A 27,609-nucleotide genomic window follows, 5' to 3' on the forward strand; every position below is an offset into this window, starting at 1 on the left:
CAACTTTGTCTTACTTTCCCCCAGAAATCTAACACACCAAGCCACTGTTCACTGTGCCCCAGCTATCTACTGATAAAGTAAGTGCCCCACTACACGTGTTTGCTTTCAGTGTTCTGCCTGCCTCTTCTGTTATGCGTCCATATACCATAAGATGACGACTCTGGAGTCTTGGGCAAATGGAGTAGCCACGCTTTACGTGAGCCTACTGAAAACACAACCTCTTTTCCAGCCAAGACTACATTTAGACACTGTGAGGCAATGGTGGTCCCGAAGCTCTTTTTAAAGCATGATCCAGGCAGCAATACCACCTCTTAAGACAGTGGGTCTCTTTAATCCCAAGTCACAATATATTAATAAAAATATGCATTTTAAAAGGTGGAAACCAGAGAATTTAGAATAGAAAATAAGTGGCAGACCAAGTAAGAGCAGAAATCTCTAGCAAATGTGGACTGAGGAAACAGAAAGTCTAAATAATATCACCTATAAAAGCATCATACTGACACACTGCACATTCCTGCTATTTGCTTAGAATAGTTATATATAATGTTTACCGTGTCCCTTTCCATGTTTTAAAATTTCAGTGGTAGGTAGCAGTTGAGACCATTCCACCTCGACAGCTATAGATTTATGGACTACTTAGCAATTCAGTACCTAAAAGGCATGATTCTTTCAAGTGATCTCACTGATATATTTCTCCTATCCCCTGCCCCCCAAAAGAGCCAGCAGACGGAAACTCATCTGCCAGATTGATAGTTTCCTCTCGTTTCACTAATCAGGGAGAATTATGCAAAAGCACAATTGTGTTATCAAATGCAAAGTCATAGCAATCTAATTCCACTTGATAATTCTGTTGGGCACATTGTTTTTACAGTATGCCTAGACACAGATACCAACGGTGTAATTGCTGTGGAAAATCAGATGAATAGGAGAAAAATTCCAGGAGGTCAGTTCTGGTCATCGAAGCTCCAAGCTGAGTTTACAAATATTAAATGGATGAATAATGAGCCTGTAGCAGAGAAAAGATCCAGCTCGTGACCAGGGCAAGAACAAATAAAAAATGCAAAGAGGCAATAAAAGCCTCTTTTTCTCCCTTCTTTTCCCCCCTTAAATAAGAATTTCACAGTCATAACTCTTATTCATACTGGTACAATGTGCTTCTTTATTTTGCAGAAGGAGTGCAGCTGGAAGTGAATATCAGCATGTAAAATCATACATATGAAAGGACTCTATCTCAATGGCTCTGTTAAAAAACAAACCAATGGATATATGGGCAGTAATGTTAATGTCTAAACTGTACCACAAAATAAGCACACATACTATATACATACACTGAAAAAGATAGAGCTACCTGGGTTATTTCACCCGAGAGATGAAAATAGCATGGAAAGGATGCTTTTCAGTGGGTGGGAACCCACTAGAGCCAAAGAGTTGACCCGCTGTCCCACTCCTATCTTCCACTGCATTCTATAAAGAAGAAAAACTGGACCTGAGATCCTATCTAGAATTTTTAAAATGTATCTATGTATTGTATGATCAACTCTCCCAGTGTCTCAATCTTTTCCTTAACTTTTACAATGAGTAAACCTGCCTAGAGTCCACAAATTGCACTTAATATATATGAGAATTCAAAGTAACAGACTTGCTAGCATTAACACTAAGCCAAACTATGGCTGAAGGTGAACGGGCAAGCGTGCAGGTACACAGAGCAAAAACTGACTCCCATTTTTCTCTTCTCCCAGTCCTGCAGCTGCTGTTGCTGCACTACCAGGAGCCGCCCTAAGCCATTGTTCAGCTTAGCCTTATGCCCCAAATCAGGCTTGCAGCCTGACTCACTCTAAACAAACCACGAACTGTAGCCACAAGGTTTATCCTCAGCTTATGACTCATGGTTTGTTTTAGGGAGACAAACCCTGAGGCTTTGCCTATTTGGACTGTTGCAGGGCTAGCCTCAATACTTTCTAGCTGGATTTCTCAATAATGAACCCTCTCTAGAGGTTTATTATCCCCCTTTTTGCAATTATCACTTAGAGTTGTTCCAGCCTCCTGGAATGTCTTTACAAGCTGTGTTTTCAATTCACCATGGAATAGGGCTCAGGGGGAGTTTGACACCAAATCTGACATTACACTCACTAACTTCAGTTCATTAATTTATTCCAAATTTTGTCCCTCTGGTACTAAGGGCTGCTATAAGACTTTGTCTCTGTGGTATTCAGGCTGCTATCAAAATCCCAGACCCAATTAAACTACAAATAGTGGTTAATAATGGGCTAAACCTATTCAATAAATGCTTGATCCATTTGATTTCAGCAAAAAAAAAAATCTCTGCTGACTAATAAATACTGATTTTCCCAATAAACTTAAAGACAAATTATCTGCTGGACTTCTTGAATTTACAGATTGTAACTTATTGTTACCTATAGATATTGTGAAATCAAAACCAAGAGCTACAGACCATGACCATCTTCTATATAATTAATGAGAATATCCTTCCTGTCTGTTCCTCAAGGTCATTTAGTAAGGCCTTGGGGAATCTATAGACCAGTTTTCCTATGAAGGGACATAAGGGATTTCATTATTAGTCTCCAAAGCATTCTCACACTGTCATTTCAAGAACATTCCTATTTAATTAAGTTTTTAATATCTTTGCTAAAATTTCATTTTTAAAAAAAACACAACAACTATAAATTTAATTCTTTCTAGAAATCCACTTAACTCCATATATATGGTGCCAAGTCAACATTAACCTACAAACACAACATACACTCACCCAGTAAGAAGTCTTTTTAAAAATCCAGAATGCCCCTTAGACTCCTTTATTATGCTCGGAAGAATTCAGGAGTTTCTAGGTCTTAAAGAAGTTGATGCAGCTGCTGAAACCTTCTGCACCAGTGTCCCTGCTTCACTTCTGCTTCTCCCCCATTCATGGCAAGCTTTGAGGAAGAGGAAGATCAGCACAGAAGGCAAGGAACAAGCTTGGTCTTCATGAGCTCTTCCAAAAGGCTCTGAGATTTTCCCAAGGAAGCTTGGAAAAATTAGCAATGGATTGCTTTGATGAGCCCCAAAATAAATTTTGGATTATTGCACTATGTAGATATTTGCATGGGTATTTCTAGACATAGTCTAGAAAAGCCAAAGTAAGCATATCTGCAAGGAATGAATTTCTATATGAGATTAGCTGAGCATGCAAATGGTGCCCACTGAACTCTTTTAAAACCATTTTAAGTACCTATTGCAAATGGAGGAAACCTTTTTTTAATTATTTCTGTTGCATTGGTTTGATGATGATCTGATCATTCAAAATTGATTAGTTCTGCCGCTTGAGTTTTATGGCACTTCATTCTTTTTAAAAAGCCAAATGTTTCAAATTACCCTATCTGTCATTAAAATGATAATGTTACTCTGAAGTGTGTGTGCATGTAAATCTCTGTGCTGCATAATAAATGCTCATCTAACAGAAAGAGCAACGCCATGAGTCTTACAACATAACTAGTCTTACTCTTAGCATCCTTTGTGTAAGTGCTGATGAAATCTGTAGTGTGTGTCTGTGAGAGGGAATACCTCTATGAAATATTAAAGGAAAAAATATACATACAGAGAAGAGAAGACTACAGATGTGACAGGATAAAGTACCAATTCCTGATCAGACATCCTCACTACGGTAGCCACTAAGCTGTTCACAGGAATGTGTCAAATATGTGAGCCATTTTGGCTAGATAGCTAGTGGCTGGCTAACTTGGCCTAGACAGCTCCCTATTTTTAGCAGGTCCCATTTGCAATCTTTAATTGGAATAATAATAATTTATTATTATTGGGTGCACATATTCAGTTTCCTGTATTTTAATCAAAACACACACAGGATTCAAGATGAAAAGTCTGTCCATCTACCATTGTGTTTTCCCTTGCTTAATGTTGTGTTATTAGACAGACTGGATTTGCCTTGATATGTCCGGCTCTTCACAAACTTTTCACGTTGCCATCCCCTGCCTTCTGCAGCCCTTAGAGGGCATAACAGCAGAGTGGACAACCTTTGCCAAATGCCATAAAAAGGTGGGGCTCGTTTCTCCTGTGTTTAATTTTCTCCCCCTAGTCTCTTTTTATTACCAAGGTTAAGCGTATGGTTTGCCTGGTATTGTTATTATTCAGAAGCCAGATAATAGATGGCAGGCTCTATTTTGCAACCAAACAAAAGGAATCCTCAAACAAGGTATGTTTTGAGTGACCCCTCATGGTATCCCTTTTCAGAGCTGCCTGCAAGAAACCCACTGATGAACAGCCTGCATTATTGGCAGGTGGAACAGGAGCTTCAGGCCAGCAGAGTGATGCTACTCTTGCTACATAGGCAGAAGTCAGCAGAGTTTATCAGGGCTGGGAGATCTCTGCCCTATCCAACACTTCCACAGTGTGGTGGCTTGGGTATTTGGGTTGTGACCTTAAAGGGCTAAGGAAACAAGTCCACTTAAGGGCTCATCCAGACTTCCTTTTGCACTGAGCTTTGCCTGGAAAGGTCTGTGTTTTTAAAGCTCTATGTCCAAGTGTTGTTGCTTTTGTCCCGGCGCTTTCCCCTGGAAAACCCGTGTTTCAGTGATTAATAGGAGCAAATGGCAGTCTGGACCTATGCCTAGAACACAGCACAAAAGGCAGTCTGGATGAGCCCTGTGTGACTCTGCTGGAATAAATAAACTGAAACACAATACAGATGCAGCAGAGGTGGTGATGGCAGGTGTTCGCCTGCCCTGTTGCAGTTCTCAAAATGCAAGTTTGCAGCTTGGTGATACTCTTAAATTCTCCACGGCTAGAGGTTGTTCTCAATAGTAACGGCTCGTGGGGTGGGACTGTGTTGCGGCACTGCCCTCTCAACACTGGCATCGCTGCGGTTTAGTTGGATGGAGCTAGAGTGGGACACTGGATCGGCTCCACTGATGTGCCCATGCAGCCCCAACCTCACCATTGCGCTGCCTTGCCCCAGTGCTATCCAGAGAAGCTGCAGTGCCACCAATTGTTGGCAGGGCAGCTCTGTGGCACTGCCCCACCATGCAAGTCACCATGCAAGTCCTTAGCATGAACAGCAAAGCAGACATTTCCCCACCCATGGAGTCAACTTAATATACTATTTTCACAAGAATATCCACAGTGCTCTCTGAATCATTGCTGAATTATTACTGAATTTTAATTACTATGAAATGTGCCAGTTCAGACCACTGCTAGAACATCCCTCCAGCCAACTCACCAGCTGTTTTCTACACCTTCCTCCCCTTAATCTTGACCAGTCTCAAAGGTGAAGTTAATTGTGCAGAAGATGCATCCTTGGCAGATAAAATAAATCAGTTGGTATCAGACTTTCCTAAGACATTAGCTTACTGAAGCTGCATATGGATTACTGTTTCTGAAGAGCAATGAAGGTGACTTCACCTGTTAAGGGCAACCTGGCATAGATCAAGTTTTGCTGGTTTGATAATTTCTTGAATAGCAAGACATTGCTGAGCAATGGACCTGACGTGTGTGTGTGTGTGTGTGGATATATCACTGATAAATCCTTTTACGTATCATTTATGGCCTTCCTCAATATAAAGGCACCTATTGTTATGGGGGAGGAGGGGTAAGCCATATGCCTGGGTCCCTTTCTAATTTCTGAATCCAGCATGGATTCAATTTCTGGAATAGCCAGGTTAGCTTCCTGGTGAGGCAATGACCCTCTAAGTATGGGCCATTAAGGTAACAAAGGAAGTGGCTCTGTGCCAGGTCCCTGATGGCAAATGGATGAGGCCCCCTGCCTCACTCAACTCACTGATAGTTAGAAAGGCAAAGGTTAGAGTTGGGTGTTAAGAGTTCAGTTATGTGAGCTAGAAGCTAGAGCTGGAAGCAGCAGGTTGGGAAGCCAAAGAGACATAGAGATACTTGTGACTATGGGACAAACAAAGACCCTTATGGTGTTAATGCTGTGAACCCCTCGATCGTAGGCTCAGGTTGCATATATGTGTAAAAAAATTGTCTATCCTAAAGACACCACAGTCTCCGCTGTCCCTCATTCTAAAGGAAACACAAACCCTGGGTAAGCACCTGGAAACCCCGGAATCTCACACTGCTCAGGGATGGGACAGCATGCAAAACTGTGTCCCTACTATTAAAAAAAAATCAATGAAGTTGTGTGATGCAGGCAATGACAGCTCTAGGAAGCTCTGGCATTCTATTATCTGTATGCTACCTGAGTAAACTTGAGCTCCTCTGAAAGTACAGATTGTGGGTGCTGCTGAACTGAGGTGTGAGGATAGTGGCCTATCCAAGGCAATTGTTGGCAAAGGCAGCAACCGCTTGGGAGTAAGCTCCACTGAACACTTAAGAGGTTTTACTACAATCAAGCCGCATATAAATTTTGCTAAAAATATGAGCAAATAAAAACCTTCTGAATAAAGTATTGAAGTGCACATGTGAGAGCTTTCCTCGCTAAAGGCAAAAGCAGAGTTTGGAAATCTCCTCTCCTTTTGGCAAGGGAATACCCATCTCTTGTACTTAGGCAGAGCAGGCAATGGTTCTGTTCCATTTCAAAGAAAATCTATTACTTGTTCACTCATCTGATACGTCTCTCCAGATTACCTGGTGATGTATTTTCACTGCATTACTATAACCTACTTTTCTTTCCTTTCTCGTGTCCCAGAGGATTCTGCTGCCAAGAAGATGGCTTTCTAGAATAGTTTAAGGCAAGGAGAGTACAGGCAATGACAAGGAGAAAGAGGGGGTGGGGGTGGGCACGAGCTTGCTTCATGTGCCCTCGTCTGTATAGCTGCATTGGCATGGTGCTTTGTTAAAGAGAGCCACTGGCTGGCACAAGGAGATGTGGAGAAGATGAATTTGTTCTCCTTTCTCCTGGAGCCGGCATCCAAAATGCAAGCTGATACATTAAAACAGATTGAATCATGTTTTTATTCTGCCATCACTGCTGATATGGAAGCAATGTACTCTCTTGATAGCACTTGTTTTTTTGAAGCAAGGGAGGGCGACAAGAAAGGATGCAGCCATGATGTCTTGAGAACTCTGTAGTGCAGCTCACACGTGGCATTCAAAGGAAGGAAAACGCTGTAAGCCAGTCCCAAAGTAAGAGCAATGCGAGAAGTGCACACTGTATGCAGAAGAGACCGTGTGCCTTAGCTCTGCAGTCAGCCCCTTTTAAAGAGCAGTAAATCTATGTGATACGCGACTGCAAAAATGAGGAAAGGAAGGGACTTCTTTTTGTTGTTCATTTTACTGGCTGATTAAACTGGGTTTCGTTAAGTGGAGATCCCAGGGCAGCAAGTTGAATAAGATAAAAAAGACACAACTGCAAAGTCATAAAACCCAGAAACAAGCTATCCACTATTTTTTAAATCATTACACACTATAAATACAACAGCAGTTCATAAGTCCACTAAGACCTTGAGCTATCCAATCAAATGCCTCTGAAAGCCCCGGTGCCTGGTGTAAAGTTGGGGCTATCGGGTGGAAGGGAATTCCACAGTCAGGGTACCTCTACAGAGAAGGACCTATCTCTCCAGATAAAACCCCTCTATCCACTCTTTATACTGCAGGCAGATGAATTTTTTCAGTGCTGAAATCAAAGATAAAGCCCTCTGCCTCCTCTTTATAAGTAAAAAGAGTGTTTCCAGTGTCCCACAGATCTGGAGTGGTGTGTGCGTCTTTGTACCTAGTAAGTGTGCATGTGAATGTGCATGGCCTTATGTGTGATGTATGTAGTGCGGAGTTGCAGGTGCATATGGACTTCAGAGGGGGTGACTGACGATCAATATGGCCCTAGGGGTGAAAAAGGTTAGCCACCCCTGCTTTAGAAGACTTCTACATAGAGCTGCCCTTTTGTTTGCTGTTGCTGCAATATGTCGATGGTTTAGCTGTTGCTGGTCAGCCATTCGCATCCAGCTCCAGCTGTTAGTAAATGTCACCAAAACAAACCACTCAGAAAACAAAACCACGGACATCCATCTCTGTCGTCCTAGAGGATGGCAAACTCCATTCCTCTCTGCTTCAATAATGGACAAAGCCCTGCTTAAAAGCGAAAGTGAAGACTTTTTAATAAGGTTACACACCGCCAGTCAACCTCAGAAACGTCTTCTCCCCACCCCCCCCCTTTCTGACATTGTACAGAAAATTGAGATGATTTATATATTGCAGGCCTTTCTGACATGCGTGTTGCATCTGGAGCTTCTGTGGGGGCTCACAAACTAATCGGAAGCTTATCTCCCCCTCTGTGGAAAGGTCTCCTGTCAGCTTCCAAGGCCCTCTGAACAATTCAATAACTGACACCAAAGGTTCACCCCAGAACCCTGAACATCTTGATGTTTCACGTGCTCAGACAAGGCCAGCGCCTGCAAGGGCTACACAGTGACACGCGACTGATAGGTATGCTTGTTCAGCTGATTGGATGACATTTGTTTCATTAAATTAAAAGGCTGGCTGCAATTTTACTGTGCACAATGGCAGGCTGAGGCTGTAGGCACTCAGGAGCGCAAGTGAACCATCTTGCCTAGAGAAGGTTTATTACTGAAAATCCCTGTGATCGGAAGGAACATAAAAATTCAGACACCTAGAGGCCCGCTGCCCTAGAGAACTGAAGCACTTTTGTGTTTTCCTCAAGATCAGATCCTATGAAATCTGTGCCATTTTTCTAGCACCCCCCTCCATGAGCAAAACACTGTATTATCTGCTTCCTTGCATAATTTCAGATAAAGCATGTGCTAACAAACACTCTTGATCCTTGACTTGTTCTCTAGGTCTGCTGCTCCACCCCACCCATTTGTATCTTACACACATCTGCAGTTACATTTCATGTGCTTTCCTTTTGTCATAACTAGGGTTTTCATTAAAAGACATGTGATTCAGAAATATTTTTTCCTGCTGCTCCTCCAATGAGAATTTAACTGCACCCGCACAATTAACACCTCAGTCAGTACTATGTATGTCAATCTCTTTTAAAAAAGAAACCAGATTTTTGCTGCTCATAGCAATGTGTACATGACACTGATTAAGACATTCAGCAAAATCTGTTACCTGAAATACTATAATAAAAAAGGAGGACCCAGACTCTCACATTATTAGTTGTGGCTCAGATTGACACGCCTTGGGGGGAAACAACAACCTGAAAAGAATCTACCAAGCAGGCCACAGCCTCTAGGCCAGTGATGACCGACCCTTTTGAGAATCATGCCATAACTCAAGCCCAACGTATGGGAGAGTGTCACATTTGTCACTTGATGTACAAACATCTCAGACCGCAAAACATGTAATATGCAAGTGGATTCAATTTTCTACACCAACTAAGCACATAAATTCTAGTTGTCTACTGCAGGATCAAAGCTGAATTTCAAATCAATTAACCCTTTGTAGGCCAGAGGCATTTTACACAACCACAAAGACATCTACACAGCTGCCACATTTATAAAATGTGACCTGCCATGAAAATAAAGTATTTAAAAGGAGATGAAATAAAGCCTGCTACCTTTTCATGACATTTAAAACCAGATCTTCTGCAACCAGTCCTGGATGCTGCTTCAACCTATACATCTTCTACCATCCCCCCAACCTCTTTTTTTATTTTGTTTTGTTCATCAAAGGAAACAGAAAGTATCTTGCTGTGCAGAGCACCCCAGGGGGACATTTGCAAACCTTCTCTTCTAACTGAAAGGGTAGTTAAAAGTGAGGAGGAAATACTTCTATCAGAGCCTCAGTAGAAGCTTGATTTGCAGAGTGCAGGATCAAAGTCAAAACATTTCTCCTTTAAAGAGATTTAAATCATAGATGTTATTTGTGCTAATTATTTATTGCAAACATCCCCTAGCACAGACAAAACCACAAGCACTTTGGATACTACAGCTATGCAAAAAAAACCTCCAGCAAAACAAAACAGCAATGCTTTTAGGGATGATTCAGAGGAAGAATGCAAGCGGTTATATGAGTTATATGTATGCTCACTGGGGACAGGGGGCGGCGGCGGCAGGGAGGGGATACAAAACACCAAAGTACCATAATCCCTTTATTAGTACAAACCCACTTTTGGCATAACTTCCTAATTCTCACGTCCTGCTTACTGTAACCCAGTCTGAAATAACCACACATTGCTTCCCAGCTTAGCCCTGCCTCCTCTTCCTCTCCTTTCCCTAGGTAAAATTTAAGATTGCTAGCTTCTTGGTGATGACCTCTTGCAGCTTGCAAAGCGGCACTAAATAAATAAATACTAAACAACTAAAAATCACAAAGCAGCATTTGAGCTTCTAAATTCACCAGGACTCTTTGGAACATGCAGAATTTTTCCCTAGCACCAAAGAGATATCAGGTACCTGGTACACCTCTGTGGTGGGGGACATTTCACAACTGAGGGACCACTGTAGAAAAAACTCTTTTCTCCCACAGCCAGCTGGTGGAGGCACTTAGAGAAGGGCCTCAGCTGAGCATCTAAAGCAGCCTCCCCTGACCTGGTGCTCTGTAAATGCTTTTGAATTCCAAGTCCCATCAGCCCCATCCAGCCAATGATCAGGAATGATGGAAGTTGTAGTCCAGCAACATCTGGAGGGTGATGGTTTGAGAAGACTGATTTCAAGGCTCAACAATTACATATAGAATTGTGTGATTTATTAGTCAACGTATTTCAAAACTATGATAACTTCAACTTTTCCTTGTATGGAGTTTATTGTATTCCTTTGATAATCATGGTGGGATGACCAGTATTCCAGATGCGGCTGTGCCATAAACGTGTACAAAGCATTATGACACTGGCTGATATTGGTCCCTTCCTAAATAATTTCTGACATAGAATTTGCCCTTTTCATTGCTACTGCACAGGAAAGTGACGTTTTCAGTAAATTATCCAAGTGTTTACCACACGTATATGATAATGAAACTGATGCACACATTCTGTATATAGCAAACCTCAAACGTGAAGTAACTGTTTTAACAGTTAAATATTTGCCTTACCCCAAATTATCTCTGCACAGAGAAAATGTCAAGTATGAAGCTTTAAGCATCTGAAATTATGGTGTACAGCAAAATAAATAGATCGTGTTTTTGATAACAAAAAGCCACTTAACAGGGTCACAGATATCACTCCGCTTCTCACGCACGGGCACTTTTATCTACATGGAAGTATTTCAGAAAAACAGAGCTTTGTAAACAAAAGTGCATCACTGGGAAGAATGGGCATGAAGCTGCTGAAGTGAAGTGAGAGGTTTGTTAAAAGAGGCTCTTATAACTGTTGTTGATCTCTGTGGAAGATGAGTTCTCAGGAATGTCAGACCCTCCAAATGCAAAAGCCGCAGTAAAAAAGGAAAAATAGCTTTAAGTAGCTATCATTTCTGTAAGCTAGAGAATAGGAAAGTAGTTTTGCTTAAAGACACTCTAATCTTTTGCTCTTACAGACTGATGGCATTACCTGTGTCACATAATAAGCACCATGAGACTTGGCATTTAGAAAGCGTATTGCTTCTTCAAAGTGCTTTAAAGTAGGGGTTAGGTATTCCCTTAGGTCTACCTGCGACAAATATTGGGGAATTAGCAACAACTTTGCTCTGCGTTGGGGAGAAAGGAATGCAGACAGTAAATGCCAGTCTGATCATTATTAATTTATTATCATTTATTAAATTAGTATACTGCCCTTCATTCGAAGATCATAAAAATATAAAATGAGAACACAAAATATGTAAAAACAATAGCAAGAACAGAACAAAACCAATAACCCTCCCCCAACATATTTAAAAGTACATGGAGTGTTAATCAGCCAAAGGTGGGGCTAAAGAAAAATGTTTTCACATGGTGCCTAAAGAGATGCAATGAAGGCACCAGGTAAGCCTTCCTGGGGAGAGGATTCCACAAATGAGGAGTCGCTGCAGAAAAGGCCCTTTTATGTGTTGCAACCCTTCAGAAACGTTGTGGAGGAGGCACACAAAGAAAGGCCTCAGATGATGACTGCAGGGTCTGGACTGGTTCATATAAGGAGAGGCCATCCTTGAGATATTGAGGTCCTAGGCCATTTAAGGCTTTATAGATCAAGACCAGCAATTTGATTTTTTAAAAAATGATATTTATTAGAAATTTAAAAATTACAGAAAAAAGAAAACAACAAAAAAATTAACCAGACATACATTACAATACATATAAAGAAAAACATAAAAAACAATACAACAATACAGCAAAAAAGAACAATAACATTAAAACACACATCCAATGTTCCATATCTTTATCTTTCATTTACTTATTTCATCGACCTCCTCACACCTCCCTTTTTCTATTCTAGTTTAATTAATTGTTTCAGCAAATTCTTTCCATCTTTCTCAATTTTTGTTGTATAATTTATCTTAACGGTCTAACCTATTAATTAACTCAGCAAATCCTTTCCATCTTTCACTATATTCTGTCATTCAATTTACCTTAATTTATTTTAACCTTATCTTACCATAAAAAACCTTAAAACTTAATACTTATTTGTACATAACTCCTTATATCATTTCTACTAAAGCCAAATAGTTTCATTCCAACATTTTTCCTAATACTCGTTAATTTTACACTAATTCTCAAAATAAATTTTAAAAACTTTCTTCCAATCTTCTTCCAACGTCTCTTCTTCCTGGTCTCGGGTTTTGTCAGTCCTTCTTGTCCATTCCATCTAGTCCATCAACCAGGTGATCTTATGTCCGAGGCTCTTAAGTCTTTTCCATGTCCCTTCTGCAGATCTTCTTCTTGTTTATACCTGCACTTTACCTTGTCTTTTGTTGATCTTTTTCTTAATTTCTTTCCTTTCTCATTGGGGAGTAGGTCTCGGGGGGACTCCAATCCAAAGATATCTCCATCTCCCCTCAGCAGATCAGCCCATTCCCCACAGTCCCATTCCCCACAGTCAACACTGTAGTCCAGCAAGTATTTAAGAGCATGTTTCAAAGTCCCTCCAAAATTAAGAGCCCTCACAACTCCAGACCCCCCCCTGGTCCACTCCAGATTCAAACTTCAAAAACAGCGGCTTATGCTCCTGCAAGGCCTCGGGTCTCTCTATTTGTGTTACTTGAGGTTCAACAGCAACCTCCTCCATTATCTTCTGCACTTGCACTTGCCCTGTCAAAACAGGTTCCTGGGTTGGTTCCTGAATGGTTTCTATATGGGTATTCGCCGTTTGTCCAAAGTTTCTGACTGCAACAGTCATCAAATCCATCTTCTCATGCATCTGCTCCAACAAAGCACTTGTCTTGCAAAAAGCAAGCACCAAAACTTCCTCTAAACACATTTCTATTCAAGGTCAGAGTCTGGTCCCACGATCCTAATCTCCACAGCTGTGAAATCCCCAGATCGACTCGAGCAACAATTTAACAAGCTCCCTCTAGAGGAGACAATTTCTATTTGTATCCATCTTTTGAAGGCAGGTCCAACAAAATAAAATTACTTTCATTTTTCAAATATTTTGTTTCTTTTGAATGCAAAAGGCAACATTGGAATCAATTTGTTTCTCTTTTTTAACTATCTGTCAAAAGACATTCCATTCACAGTCAATGAAGTTCCCCATAAATTTCTGTCTCTGACACCCCGTTCCCAGGTTTGAGACAGTGGAAATTTATCTTTCTTCACTCTCTCTCCTGCAGGCTTGAACAATCAAAAGTCCCCCCCCCCTTTTCTCCTGCTTCCAAGAGGGGTTTTGGTGGTTATAACTGAAGGAAATTTAGACCTTTATATACGACTTTGCAGACTTTAGCTTGCAAAGTTTTTGCTTCAGTCTATTTACAAAAGTGGAAGGCGCACTTCCTGTTTAGAACCTTCCCGCTTCAGTGCCAAATTAAAATGTTTCTTAATCCAATTTTCCGTTCTACTCTTGTTTAGAGTCCAACTGTCCACAGGAAAAAGTCAGTGCTCTCCGGCAACGGCTGTGCGGCTTCACTCCGTAAAAGTAGCGGTTGATTCAAAACACTGCGCCGCTCACCCCACGTCGCTTCAGATCCCCGAAAAAGGGTTTGCCTGCGAGTAGGGGAGGCGCTCCTGGTGTCAGCCGAATCCCACGTTCCCAGGCTTCCTCCGCCTGGGATTTTTGAAGCCTTCGCCGCGGCGGCAAGATCCGATTTTCACGGAGTGGGTTCCTCTCGGTCAGAGGAACTCCGCCATTGCCGATGGCGCTAACCCGGAAGTGGCCTACATTGACCCAAGACCAGCAATTTGAATTAGGCCCAGAAACTAATTGGCAGCCATGCAATCAGGTCAGGATTGGTTTTAAATGCTCAAACTGTCTTGCCCTGGTGAGCAATGTTGAATTTGTGTTGTATAGATATATCGCATCTAATAATTGGATGCATTACTAAAAATAAAGAGCCTAGTGACACCTTGAATGCTAACAAATTCATTATGGCTTAACCTTATGTGGGACTAGAATCCATTTCACCAGATGCTTCAAGTGTAATCCTCAACTGGCAGGTTGCAAGAAGTACAGTTCTGTCACCTATGGCTTGAACTGCAATAATGGTTTCCTATCTTATTACATATGTCAATTAACTTGCTAATGCTAGGATGTTTGTTTTACCATCAGTTACTGCCATTGTGCATGCTTAACCGCACTGATTTTGCATATATTGCTTCCATGCAATTGTTGCAGACTGTATTTTCCCCCATTTAATTTCCATTAGTGTTTTCACTCCCCTTCCTGCCGGTACATCCACATAAACTTGTCACCTGATAATAACAATTTGCTCATCAGACTCATTCATCTGACATTCCTGGACTCGAGTCTATAAAACAAAACATGTCAAAATTTCCCTCAAAACGTTAAAACAAATCGTCCTGAAATGTGACTTGGCATAAAAAGACAAGAGCAGCAATAGATCCATCGTGCAATGGATTTTTACTACAGAGAATTCAGACCATGCTGCTGCCAAATGCTCGCATGCCAGTGCTTTTCCTCTCCTCTCCTTGTTGTACATTGTCAGATCGACTCGAGCAACAATTTAACAAGCTCCCTCTAGAGGAGACAATTTCTATTTGTATCCATCTTTTGAAGGCAGGTCCAACAAAATAAAATTACTTTCATTTTTCAAATATTTTGTTTCTTTTGAATGCAAAAGGCAACATTGGAATCAATTTGTTTCTCTTTTTTAACTATCTGTCAAAAGACATTCCATTCACAGTCAATGAAGTTCCCCATAAATTTCTGTCTCTGACACCCCGTTCCCAGGTTTGAGACAGTGGAAATTTATCTTTCTTCACTCTCTCTCCTGCAGGCTTGAACAATCAAAAGTCCCCCCCCCTTTTCTCCTGCTTCCAAGAGGGGTTTTGGTGGTTATAACTGAAGGAAATTTAGACCTTTATATACGACTTTGCAGACTTTAGCTTGCAAAGTTTTTGCTTCAGTCTATTTACAAAAGTGGAAGGCGCACTTCCTGTTTAGAACCTTCCCGCTTCAGTGCCAAATTAAAATGTTTCTTAATCCAATTTTCCGTTCTACTCTTGTTTAGAGTCCAACTGTCCACAGGAAAAAGTCAGTGCTCTCCGGCAACGGCTGTGCGGCTTCACTCCGTAAAAGTAGCGGTTGATTCAAAACACTGCGCCGCTCACCCCACGTCGCTTCAGATCCCCGAAAAAGGGTTTGCCTGCGAGTAGGGGAGGCGCTCCTGGTGTCAGCCGAATCCCACGTTCCCAGGCTTCCTCCGCCTGGGATTTTTGAAGCCTTCGCCGCGGCGGCAAGATCCGATTTTCACGGAGTGGGTTCCTCTCGGTCAGAGGAACTCCGCCATTGCCGATGGCGCTAACCCGGAAGTGGCCTACATTGACCCAAGACCAGCAATTTGAATTAGGCCCAGAAACTAATTGGCAGCCATGCAATCAGGTCAGGATTGGTTTTAAATGCTCAAACTGTCTTGCCCTGGTGAGCAATGTTGAATTTGTGTTGTATAGATATATCGCATCTAATAATTGGATGCATTACTAAAAATAAAGAGCCTAGTGACACCTTGAATGCTAACAAATTCATTATGGCTTAACCTTATGTGGGACTAGAATCCATTTCACCAGATGCTTCAAGTGTAATCCTCAGCTGGCAGGTTGCAAGAAGTACAGTTCTGTCACCTATGGCTTGAACTGCAATAATGGTTTCCTATCTTATTACATATGTCAATTAACTTGCTAATGCTAGGATGTTTGTTTTACCATCAGTTACTGCCATTGTGCATGCTTAACCGCACTGATTTTGCATATATTGCTTCCATGCAATTGTTGCAGACTGTATTTTCCCCCATTTAATTTCCATTAGTGTTTTCACTCCCCTTCCTGCCGGTACATCCACATAAACTTGTCACCTGATAATAACAATTTGCTCATCAGACTCATTCATCTGACATTCCTGGACTCGAGTCTATAAAACAAAACATGTCAAAATTTCCCTCAAAACGTTAAAACAAATCGTCCTGAAATGTGACTTGGCATAAAAAGACAAGAGCAGCAATAGATCCATCGTGCAATGGATTTTTACTACAGAGAATTCAGACCATGCTGCTGCCAAATGCTCGCATGCCAGTGCTTTTCCTCTCCTCTCCTTGTTGTACATTGTCTGGCTTATGGCCATTCTTCTGACCTTCAACGCAATTGCAGCATCAGCCTTTCACACGCAGGCTGGCCAAAGCACCACTGGCGAAAGGAGTTAGTCCACCGTGGGACAACTGACACGGCCTGGTAAAGCCTTATCTTTCTGCATTGCTTTATCCCAAATTTCTTGGTGGTGTTGTCAGGTGAGGCTTGGTGTAGGCAAAAATAAATACATGCTTCTCCTGGCCCTAATTCCCGCCCCCCATCCCAGGATTTTAGAGCTGTTAAGGAGCCTGCCCACCTTGACAGATTCCTGTCCAGCTACACGTAACCCTCCAAAGAGAGCACAGGAAGGGATGTTTTTAGGTTCTCATGCCCATGCTGTTATAGTGGATAACAATAAACCGCTAGCTATCATTGGGGACGCCCTCTCTTACTATGAATTCCTCCAGAACACATCACTAATACATATCAGGTTGTGATAAGCATGAGAGGATCACTGGGAACACCAAAGGAATCTGCAGAGTTCTATTCTTCCAATTCCTCCATTCTTTCCCGTTTCTAGGCTTTGCTTTCCAAAATGCCATTTCATTCCACGTGTTGCTGGTAACTGTTGCCAAAGCAAAGCTAGCACGATATCACATGTCATAAACCTGTACCGGTCCAAGGGCCTGTTCTCTCTAGCCAAAAGGATTGAGCCATGAGAACTTTTCCCCAATATATAACATTCGTTATTCAGAAAAAAGTTCACCTTGGTCAATGGGAGAGATCTTTTCGACAGTGATAAATCACTGAACTCCCAGGCATGAAAAGTCTCTGTACTCTATTTTTCAGTTCCTCTTCCAACACTTTGACCTTCATAGGTCCCAAACCTCCAGATAATTTAATAGCTGTTAAAATAAGGTTAAGAAAAAGGGAAAGGTCATATAAGAAGAAAACTAAGTATAACCTGGTATGGGGGTGGGGCAGAGGGAAGTGGAACACTAAAAGGACCAGTAACTGATGTCCAGTTGCTACTTCATCACTGAGAAATATTAAATCAAATCCTGCTTTTATGGACTAAATGCAAGACTTTTATAACTAAGTAGATAAGGAGAGTCCTGCTAGATTGGGACAAAGGCCCATCTAGTCTACTATCCTGTTCTCATACTGGCCAATCAGATGCCTATAGGAAGCCTGCAATCAACACCTGAGTGCTCAGGTGCTCTTTTCCAGGTGTGATACCCAGCAGCTGGCCTTGTGAGGCATGCCATACCCGCTTATCAGCTCTGACAGTGGAGGCAGGACTTAACTATCATGGCTAGTAGCCATAGAAGACTCCCCAGTTTTAGGAGAAGGTAAAGAAGTTCATTTACTTCTAGCCTCACATCCTTAACCTGAACTACAAGTAGAAATAAACTGGGTAAAACGCATACCCCACAAGTGTTTATTCTGAGAGCACAGCAGCCATTCTGTTTATTGTGAAGGGGGCAGTTCAAGGGCAATTGCCAAACAGGAAGCTTTCAAAACAACTCTTGTGTGTATACAGCTACTGTATATTCAAACTCCCTGTGTTATGGCCTTCATTAATTACTGAGCTAGCTAAGTCACAGTGAATCTTTCTCAACAGCCCTTATTTTGTATCTCAAATTCTCTACCATCAGTCCAAGATAGTAGAATTAAACAGACGGGATTTTGTTTGTTTGTTTAATGAAGATTACACTGGTCCAGAGCAACCAAGGAACTACTTAAAAACACAGCAGGCAAATACAATCAGTGACAGCAAGCATTAATCCCGCCCCCCACCCCAAAATCAATATATAGAAAGCATATCCCACTGAGGATCCATAGTTTTCATTAGGTTGATCTCTGAACAGCATTCACTTGACCAGAGTTGGACAACAGCTAAGGGTTAATATGACAAAAGCAAAATAGCATTATACCCTTAGAATATGGGCTGCCTGTGTGACACTACGATCTCATAAATATAAGAGTCTTGATCGGGTTTGTGCTTTTTTATTACCTCACTATTTGTAAGAAATGCAATAAGGAATGAGTGATGGGCAAAATAATTGACTATTAACCTTCAACACTACAAACAAATTGCAAATATGACCCTAAAATCCAAACTGGGAAGTGGATCATTGTGTGGCTTTCTTGCTGCTGTGGGTGGCCTGGTTTCCTGGAGAATGTAACCATTGCTCAGAGGTGACACTCACATTTAATCAGTTTATGGATTTATTAGGGACAGAATTTATTACATCTCAAAGAATGTGTTTTAAATCTCGTATTGATTTGAATAATGTGCAGTGAAGATCTGCCTTTGTTCCCCTCTCTCCCAATGTACTGTAATGTATAAATATTAATTTAAGTCTTATAACCAGTATATATATATTAGGTGGTTGAGGCTGCAACCCTTACTCTCCTGGAAATAAGCTCCAACAAAGTCAATAAAACTAACTTCAGAGTAAATATGTACACAGCATGCTTTGTGGCAGGGATGGGGAATCTGTGGCCCTCCAAATATTGCTGAACTCCAGCTCTCATCAACCCCATCCAGCTTGGCCAACGGCCAGGAATAAAATGCAACCCAGCAACATCTGGAGGGCCACAGGTTTCCAATCCCTGTTGCAAGGAATGGTAAAGGATCACTCAAGTACTCAACAAGACATCTCTACTCTGAACTACCCTTCCTTGTACTATGGCTCTGTCATATCTGTTATTTCCTTGATGACCACCCTGATACAGAAAAACAGAAATACTGAACATACTGCATTCATTATTTTGGTCACAGACCAGTTCCAGCTCACATACAATATCAAGGAAGTCATAAAACATGATAGTTTGAATTTGCAATTAGGTATAACAGGGACAATACAAATATAGCAAGAGTTAAAAAATATATAAATTAAAACTTAGTCACTAAAATATAACCTAAAATTATCATTTAAGGCCTTGATCATTATGATAGCACAGCTTGTTCCCTAAGTTTTATGGCAATCGCACATTACGTGATCTCAGGATCCTTGTCCTCTACCAGGGATTTTAGAGATTGAAGTTCGGATTCATTTGGAGATTTTTGCATGGCGGGGGTAATAAATACCGAGCATATATCAGAAATCAACATGGGGCATAATCCTATGGAGCTCTTGCACAGCTGCAGTTCAAGAGAACTTGCCCAGAAGATATTCCTGGTGGGTTGTGCCCCATAAGATGGACCTGTCTCCTACTGTATCACCCTTAATGGCATCCAAAATCCATTGCCAATGAAGTCACTTCATTTTGACTCATAGTACAGTTACTCCAGGCAATTAATTAGTCATCTGGAGTTATTGTATCACAAGAGACCAGCAGGCCTCAAAGGTTTCCAAGACAATATGCAAGACAATGAACATTATCTAAATGGCAGCCTGTCCAACACCATTCCCACAGTGCAAAACAATTCATTCTTTTTGGGGGCATTTTTCGCCCCCATGTTCAGCACACCAACTCTCACAACAACCTGCAAACTTTGGAAAGACAATTGACATGAAAATAAACAGAAAGCATAGTAGCCAATGAGTGACTGGCTGCGTTTAAGATGGCAAACGTGTGTACAATTTCTTTACCTAGGCAGTCCAAGCCTATATATGTTTGCTCAGAAGTAAGCACCAATGCTGAGTCCAATGGCAGTTATTCTCACGTTAGCGTGTGTAGGATTGTAGCCTTAATAATTAACTGAAGCTGTTCAGGAAGAGCTCACTATGAGCTGTCACTTCAAGCCACTGCAGGGTTCGGCCAGTACAACCTAGGCTCAAACTGGCATGTCAGCCATGTGGAGAATCTCCACTTAGATCTAGACAAAGCAAATGTGGCAGTTCTGCACTGGGTCCTTGCTTTTCACACATTAAATACATGTTCTTCTAATGCAGTGAAGAAGGCAATCTTTGAATAGTATCATTTTGACAGTGCATTTCAGAAAAAACTAAAGAAGTCAATAACAACGATGAGCAGTTCTGTCTGTGCATAGCAGCACACTGGTTTAGATATCCAGGATATTTGAGAAATTATTTTAACGGGCCTTCTGAACCACAGTGAGACAATGCAGCCTTCCAAATGCACTATTCAAAATGACAGTAAACAAACTGTGAAGTAATAATAATAATAATAATCTTGGCCTTGAGCAATGCCTTCAATATCAAGAATCGGCAATGCAATATGGAAACCATTTGCTTTATGGTGAGAATTAATTAGTTGTCTGGAGTTATTAAATGTCTTTGCTGGCCTGCGGGCGATGAAACTAGAAGCTATAAAAGGTGACCCAGAGTAATAATAGCACCACACATAAAAAACTCTTCTAAATCAATATTGTGCAGCCATATTAATATATGCTAGACTAACGGTCAATACCAAACCAGCCATTTTGTACAACAGGAGGTAATGGGGCTAAAATAGGAAACACATCCAGAAAACTGTAACTATGTTCTTTCAAAGCCATGCTGCGCTTTCAGGTTCAAGGCTTCTTTAGCCAGTAGTTAATTAGTGGAAGCACAGAGACTCTCCTGTGTGGGATGGGTGCTTTGTGAACAGAGAGACCCAAAGCACCACAGCTTAGGCTTCAGATCCTAATGAAGCAAGTGCCCAGTGTCCACAGAACACATACTTCTCTGGAAGAAAGAAACACTCCCACCAAAGAATTGCAGTTTGGATGGAGAAATCAAATAAAACAATAGCTCTGCTGACTGACAGCAAAAGAAACAGCTATACAATGCACATCAGTGTTCTTCAGTTAATTCTAATGCACTTGCAATAAAACAAGGAAGGCTACCATGTGCTACGATAATGACTCTGAAGAAGGTGTAAATTGCTGCTAAAGTAGCCTGAAGGAGATCTCACCACTATATTGCCAAGAGAAGGAAGAGGAGCTTCTTTTAACCAAAAACGAAAGCTCTTTATCTTTTTGCTACTTGAGGAAAGAGGGAAAGGAAGACAAAGATGTCTATGGGGTGCTTTTCAGAATGCGAATACAGGACCGCAACATGAACTTCTGCCTAACAGAACCTTGTGCTTTGGCTGCAGTAAAGCAAGGTGCACCAGCTGAAGCTTCTTCCATCACTCTGCTAAGAGGTGATGTCTGTCAAATCTCCTCCTGTTACATAGTTGGTGCAGCAAAAGGAAAACACCTTAGGTCAGGAATTGACAACCCAAACAGGAAACCCAATTTTCTTGAGGTGTTCTGGTACTAAAGCAATCAGATGTTTCTTCTACTTAGTATTGACTGTCTTGCTGAGCTGTTGTTGTTGTTTATGCAGCACTATTTGTACTACTATAGCTTATGAATAACATAACCCAAGGTTTTCTACAGCATGGGTTGGGATACGGTGTTTTCTATACATTACCGTTTTGCCGGACATAGAAAACACCTGTGTTGAACAAGTGTGAGTGTGTGAACTATAGTGCAGGTATTGTTCACACCATCAGTATCTCAAGCAGGCAACCATCAGAATGCACATAACCTCTGTGTAAGAAAACCAGAATGTGTGAAAGAACCGTTGCTCTGAGTCAGTCAGCTACAGCAGGCAGTGATGTCTCCCTTACTTCCAAGTAGCTGAACCCCTAACAGAAATGTACCCTGGCAGCTAGAACACGAGACCAAAGCGAGGTGAGAATCCAAAGCAGAAACACGGCTTGTTTAAACCCAGCTGCAATTGCTATATGCACCACACTCCAAAGAATTCACAGGTGTTTTGGCGAGACTGCCTTAAGCAACGGCAAGGCTACCGTCCTCATTACAGTGTCAAACACTATCTCATTACTATGACAGGGACAATTAACACTCTGATCATGCTACTAACATCTAATGTGCAAAGAAAGGGTATTCCCAGACAGGTGTTAATAGTGTGAACAGCACTCCTCACACAGGAAGGTATTTTGCAGCACCCACATGACGTCACTGGCATCAAAATGTCCATATCAGTCCATATCTCACCCCCCCCCCACACACACACTGCATTTAATTAAGATTGTCCCTTTCTGGGGAAAATCCAGTAAGTAAAAAAATACCTGTTCCCAATTACACATTTGTAATATTAGGCCCCTGTATGGAAACATGCCAAGAGTACAGTGGTACCTCGGGTTACAGACGCTTCAGGTTACAGACGCTTCAGGTTACAGACTCCGCTAACCCAGAAATAGTACCTCGGGTTAAGAACTTTGCTTCAAGATGAGAACAGAAATCGTGCAGTGGCGGCGCGGCGGCAGCGGGAGGCCCCATTAGCTAAAGCGGTACGTCAGGTTAAGAACAGTTTCAGGTTAAGAACGGACCTCCGGAACGAATTAAGTTCTTAACCCGAGGTGCCACTGTACTTCAGACAGAAATGTTGTGGGCTGTTGTTTTTTGCTGAGATCATGAGTGATGAAATAAAGAAACTCTGACTTTTTTGCAGGGGAAATGCCCCCCCCCCCGGAAATATGCATTTGCCATACCCGTAGTGTGGTAATTGTGGAGGGGTCTCGGAGCCGTCCATCTTCATCTTTGAGATTGTAGCCCTCTGGTCTTTTGTCGCGTTCACTCACTTTCCATAGCTTCACAGTTTTATCTAGAAGACAACGGGAATACCCAATTGACATTTTTTTCTAAGCCAGATCGAATGCTATTGAATAACGATACATTTAATATTCCACAATGTTTTCTTTTATTTGTTATTTACGCAGCTCATTATATGTGGACAGGGGTTTTTTTTGTTTATCACAAAAATTATATTAGTCTCAAAACAACAGTAATTCAGATGGGAAACTGCAGTTGCAAGTTAGTGACTTGCTCAGGGTCACCAAGGTAGTCCATGACTAAGGAAATATAGGATCACAGACTCAACTCCAATGCAATTTTCACACCATGCCCTCTGCAGGTAGCATGATCAGGTTTCATTCTTGCTGAAATCAACGATCAGAAATGACACAGAAGCTTTTATGAGTCAGAAAGTGCAGGAACGGCCTCTGAACCTGAAGCAGGAGCACATTCAGGGTCAGCCCCACAAGGACCACTTTCCTTTAACTCCACTGCAGAAGACTCAGAAAGGATTGAGGTTCCCCTATTCAATCGCAGTAGGAGATTACTGGAGAAGGATAATGCAAGGCTTCCCTATCCCCTACACGGACCAAATACAGAGGGTGCTGCAAATCCATAGAATGTTGCTACTCATATATCCGCTGTCCCATTAAACTTCTGTGTTTAGATAATTAAAGGTATTCCACACAAGATGCCTATGCAGAATTTTCCTTTCTATATATTTAGACATAACCAGTGGTCCAAGAAACTGTTGTGACTTTTCGGACTAAAGTAGTCAAATGGAAGATTTTTAATGTTTATACCCTGACCTAGTAATGGTGGCCTAAACCATGCATTTCTCTCAATAATTGGTCTTGGCGCAGTCAGGCATTTGATATTATTTCAATATAGCAGGGGGAAAGCACAGCTTTATGTAAAATTAAGAAGGGGCAATTACAAGGATTTCTTCTCTGATCGCATGCTGAAGAAACACATGCCACCAGTTATTCCTGCCAATTTGGCAAAAGGAAATAACAACATTCATGACTATGCAGCCTATCTATCATGTTTGAATATTTCAAGCAAATTTTAAACCAGTAAGCCACAAAAGTAGATTCCAGTGTCTCGTCTGCAAAAGGTTGCTGATTGTAATCTGGTCTCTGCACATTGCATATGTCAAGCTGAATGAATTTTACTTTGGCACAGGTTGAGGGAACAGCTTAGACAAGAAAACTAGCATGCACAATATCCTATAAAAGCAATTTAGAGTTACATGAAAGCTAACTGCTTTAGCTGAGCTTTGATTGCAACAGATTACATTGCAAGTCCAAAGGGTGACAAAGTACAAACTAGAAAGGAGCCCAATCATGTCCGTAATTTACTCAAAAGTCAGTTTCAACTCCCTCCTCCCAGTGAAAGGAATAAAATCTGACGTCTTATCATCGACACTGAATCTGTGCTGAATTCCACAATTGCCAGCTTGCCTGTCAGGTGGATATTTCCATTGGCTTCATCATTTTGTTGTCATACCATTTATCGTTGTGCCATGAAGTCCTTCAGGGAAAGAGCCTCAGGAACATGTGGCTTTTATTCTGAATAATGGTGTTTTCTTTTCCCCCTCCTGGCGGGTGCTCTATCGGCAGTTTGTCATTGCTCCCACCAGCCTTTAAAGACAATCTTATTCATCTTCATTTCCCTCCACCCCCTTTTCTGGGGATTCCAGTTGACTCCTGTTAATTTTGTTGTATTAACTCATTTTGATCAAAGGGCCCTTCCACACACTATGTAATTTTGGGAACAGAATGGGAATATTTGGGTAGAAAAGGTAGCAGAGAACGCTGAATCATTTTGAGGTATTTATAAGCATATGAAAACACCTTCCTGAATAATATTCCTGTTAATCAAAAAACTATTTAAAAACTCAATTAACAGAACATTAGGCTACATAATTAATCTTCATTGTGTTTCAGTGAATCTTCCCCCAAATGAGTTTAATAACTCTCAGAATTTTATTACAATGATCAATAGGGTAAATTCTTTAACACAAAGTAAGTTGACTATGAGAGATAATTAGACCCCCCTTTTTTCTCCTGTAGTAATTAAGTCACATCCATCTTAAGGCTTCATTCATCCTAGTAACATCACTGGATCCTCATGATATTTATCTAAACATAACATGAAACATAAGCTTAGCACAACTGAAAACTGAAACAAATTAGGAATGCTTCTTCCCTCCTTCCCTCCCTATTATCGTAGAAGAGTGTAATTCTGACAGAGGCTCCCCAGCACAATCATGAGGTCAGAGAACTTCACCGTGGTTAACACTAGATCAAGGTCAGTGCATTATGCATAAACTGACGGGTATATAAAAATTGAACCAGAACAAAATTGGAGAGCGTATGGTTGCTTTTCTTATGTGTGAACTATCCCTGGTTGGTTACATAAGACAAGTTGGAGCTTTTCTTAGAGAGCTGTGAATAGTAATCATTAGAGAAGTTATTTTGATGGACTCTTCTCTTTTGCTTGGGTTCTATATGATCAAGAAGGGGTTTTCTTTCTACCCTATAAAAAGGTACAATGGGTTTGTTTTACTAAACCAGTCTATTTCTTGATATGTTAAGTGTTCTATAGAAGGTATGTAATCCCTCAGCACAATGCCCTGCAATTGTTTGATTCGTAATCATCACAAGGACACCCTGTTTATAGGCCACAGTGCAATTAATACACGAAATAATGGAATGCCTGCAAATGGCATATCTACATTTCTGCTTTTCCTATTTAAAAGACTTCTCAAATTGAGATGTTTTTCAAAACTGGGCTTCCATCTTGTTTTCGGATTTTCTTTTTTTTTTTAAGTCTTCCTCTTACTATGGGCTTTTACAGAAGACAAAAGACCCAGATTTTATTCTCAGCACTAGACTGGATCCAACACCAATAGATCATTTCCATGTAATAAACAGGAAGGTAGGAACAGAAAGGTAGGCTGCAGGAGGGTAGAATTTATGCTGCTTTAAAACAAGCTATGGGAGAAGTATGCTCCCAAACTGGGGCAAGAGAACAACCCTCAAACTAAATAAAAATAAAGTGATAGGGGATGAAAAAACTTTCCCCTCCTTCTTTTTTGCCTAAGACAATTTAGCTTCAAGCCCTCTTTGCAAATGGAGAGAGATTTCCTCCATATAAAAGATGCTTGGGAGTCATCTTAAAAACTATCATTATAGCTCTATTTTTTAGTACTTGGCCTTAGTTATAAGTTGTAAGTTTAAAATTTGTGTCCTTTCCCTTAACTATCAAATATTGTATGAAGTGCTGTTCTTTCAGATGAAGGTTTTCCAGTAAACTAATCATCACTGACAATAACATCTGTTTTCAAGTTACATGCCCGGATAAAAAAATAAGAGCAAATCTGAAAGCGTATAGGATGTTTGGGAAGGGCAGCGCTAATGTAAAATGCCTTCAGAAAGGCTAAAATCACATACTAAAGCAAAATTGTGAGAACTGTCCCAAGGATAATTTAAGTTGTTATTTAAGCCATGCTGTTCATTATCTCACAAGTAGCAGTGTGTGTGGAACAGTCATAATGTGAAGATACATGAAACACGTTAGGACACGAGACAGAGGAGAGGGCAATTGAACTCAGCCAGATACCTGTGTCTAGTTGCATCGTTCTATGCAGAGGTACAACTGCACTAAGAAGTTCCTAGTAAGATCTGATATTAATGGGCTGTTGACTTACATTATGAAAAGGGGCTTTATTACAGCCACTGCCACCATCTTACAAAGCCTGTGAGCTTCAGTCGCTCCACCCGTATATGAGAGAGAGAAAGTAATACCTACCCATCCTGCAGCGAGATTACAAGTTTTAATTATTGCAAGCCACCAAAGCATAGCAGGATATTTGGCTGGAAAGCAAAGAATTATCTGTCATTACTGCAACATACCATTGGTGGAGAGAAGGAAGTAGGCTGCATTTTGCTGCGGGAGCCATCGTATTTTATTGATCTTCTCCTCTATCTCTAAGCTCTTCAGGTAATCGAACTCAGGTTCATGGCTCTGGAATGTGCTGTAAACATTATATTCTCCCCTGCGATGGGGCTGATTTTTGCTCTGTGGGAGTGGGAAAGAAACAATAAAGGGATTCTTAAAAGAGCCAGAGCTAGCAAATTTTCAATTGATTCTTTTGTTCTCAGAGGATTGTTAAAAGACAGGGAAATGTCTGATTATGGTGACACATTACAGTTTAGATATCAAAGCAGACACAAGAGATCTTTCCTGCACAATGCATCCTCCTCATGTGTCAGTTTCTCTGCATGCTGATGATAGGAAGCAGGAATAGCACCTTTGTTCCATGAATGAATGAAGGCCTCCCTGACATTTATCTCCAAAACATATTGGCAAGGTGTGAAAGTGGCTCAAATCAAGGGGCAAACCCTACTTGGCTTATGCCCAGGATCACAGCTCAATGCAGTGTTTGCCTACAGGCCTAACAGAATTAAAAATAATAATAACAACCCAGGATGGAATGGAAAGCATACAAAATGGTCTAAAGTTGCCTTTATCCTGAAAACTGCTGTTATGCTACT

The 27,609-nt window shown here is 41.1% G+C and overlaps 1 protein-coding gene across 4 annotated transcripts in view; it reads right to left on the reverse strand.

The window, feature by feature from the left end:
* The window catches only part of PPP2R2B (protein phosphatase 2 regulatory subunit Bbeta), a 267,466-nt gene that overhangs the window by 51,814 nt on the left and 188,043 nt on the right, over window positions 1-27,609 (reverse strand). For all 4 annotated transcript variants that reach the window (XM_081181030.1, XM_081181031.1, XM_081181032.1 and 1 more), the window contains 2 exons: window positions 26,968-27,133; window positions 22,966-23,078 (listed from right to left, as the gene is read on the reverse strand). In XM_081181030.1, coding sequence (XP_081037156.1) covers window positions 22,966-23,078; window positions 26,968-27,133 — 279 coding nt within the window. The remainder of the gene's footprint in view (window positions 1-22,965; window positions 23,079-26,967; window positions 27,134-27,609) is intronic.

Source organism: Podarcis bocagei (genome assembly GCF_964188305.1).
Source record: "Podarcis bocagei genome assembly, chromosome: 2".
NCBI lineage: Eukaryota > Metazoa > Chordata > Lepidosauria > Squamata > Lacertidae > Podarcis > Podarcis bocagei.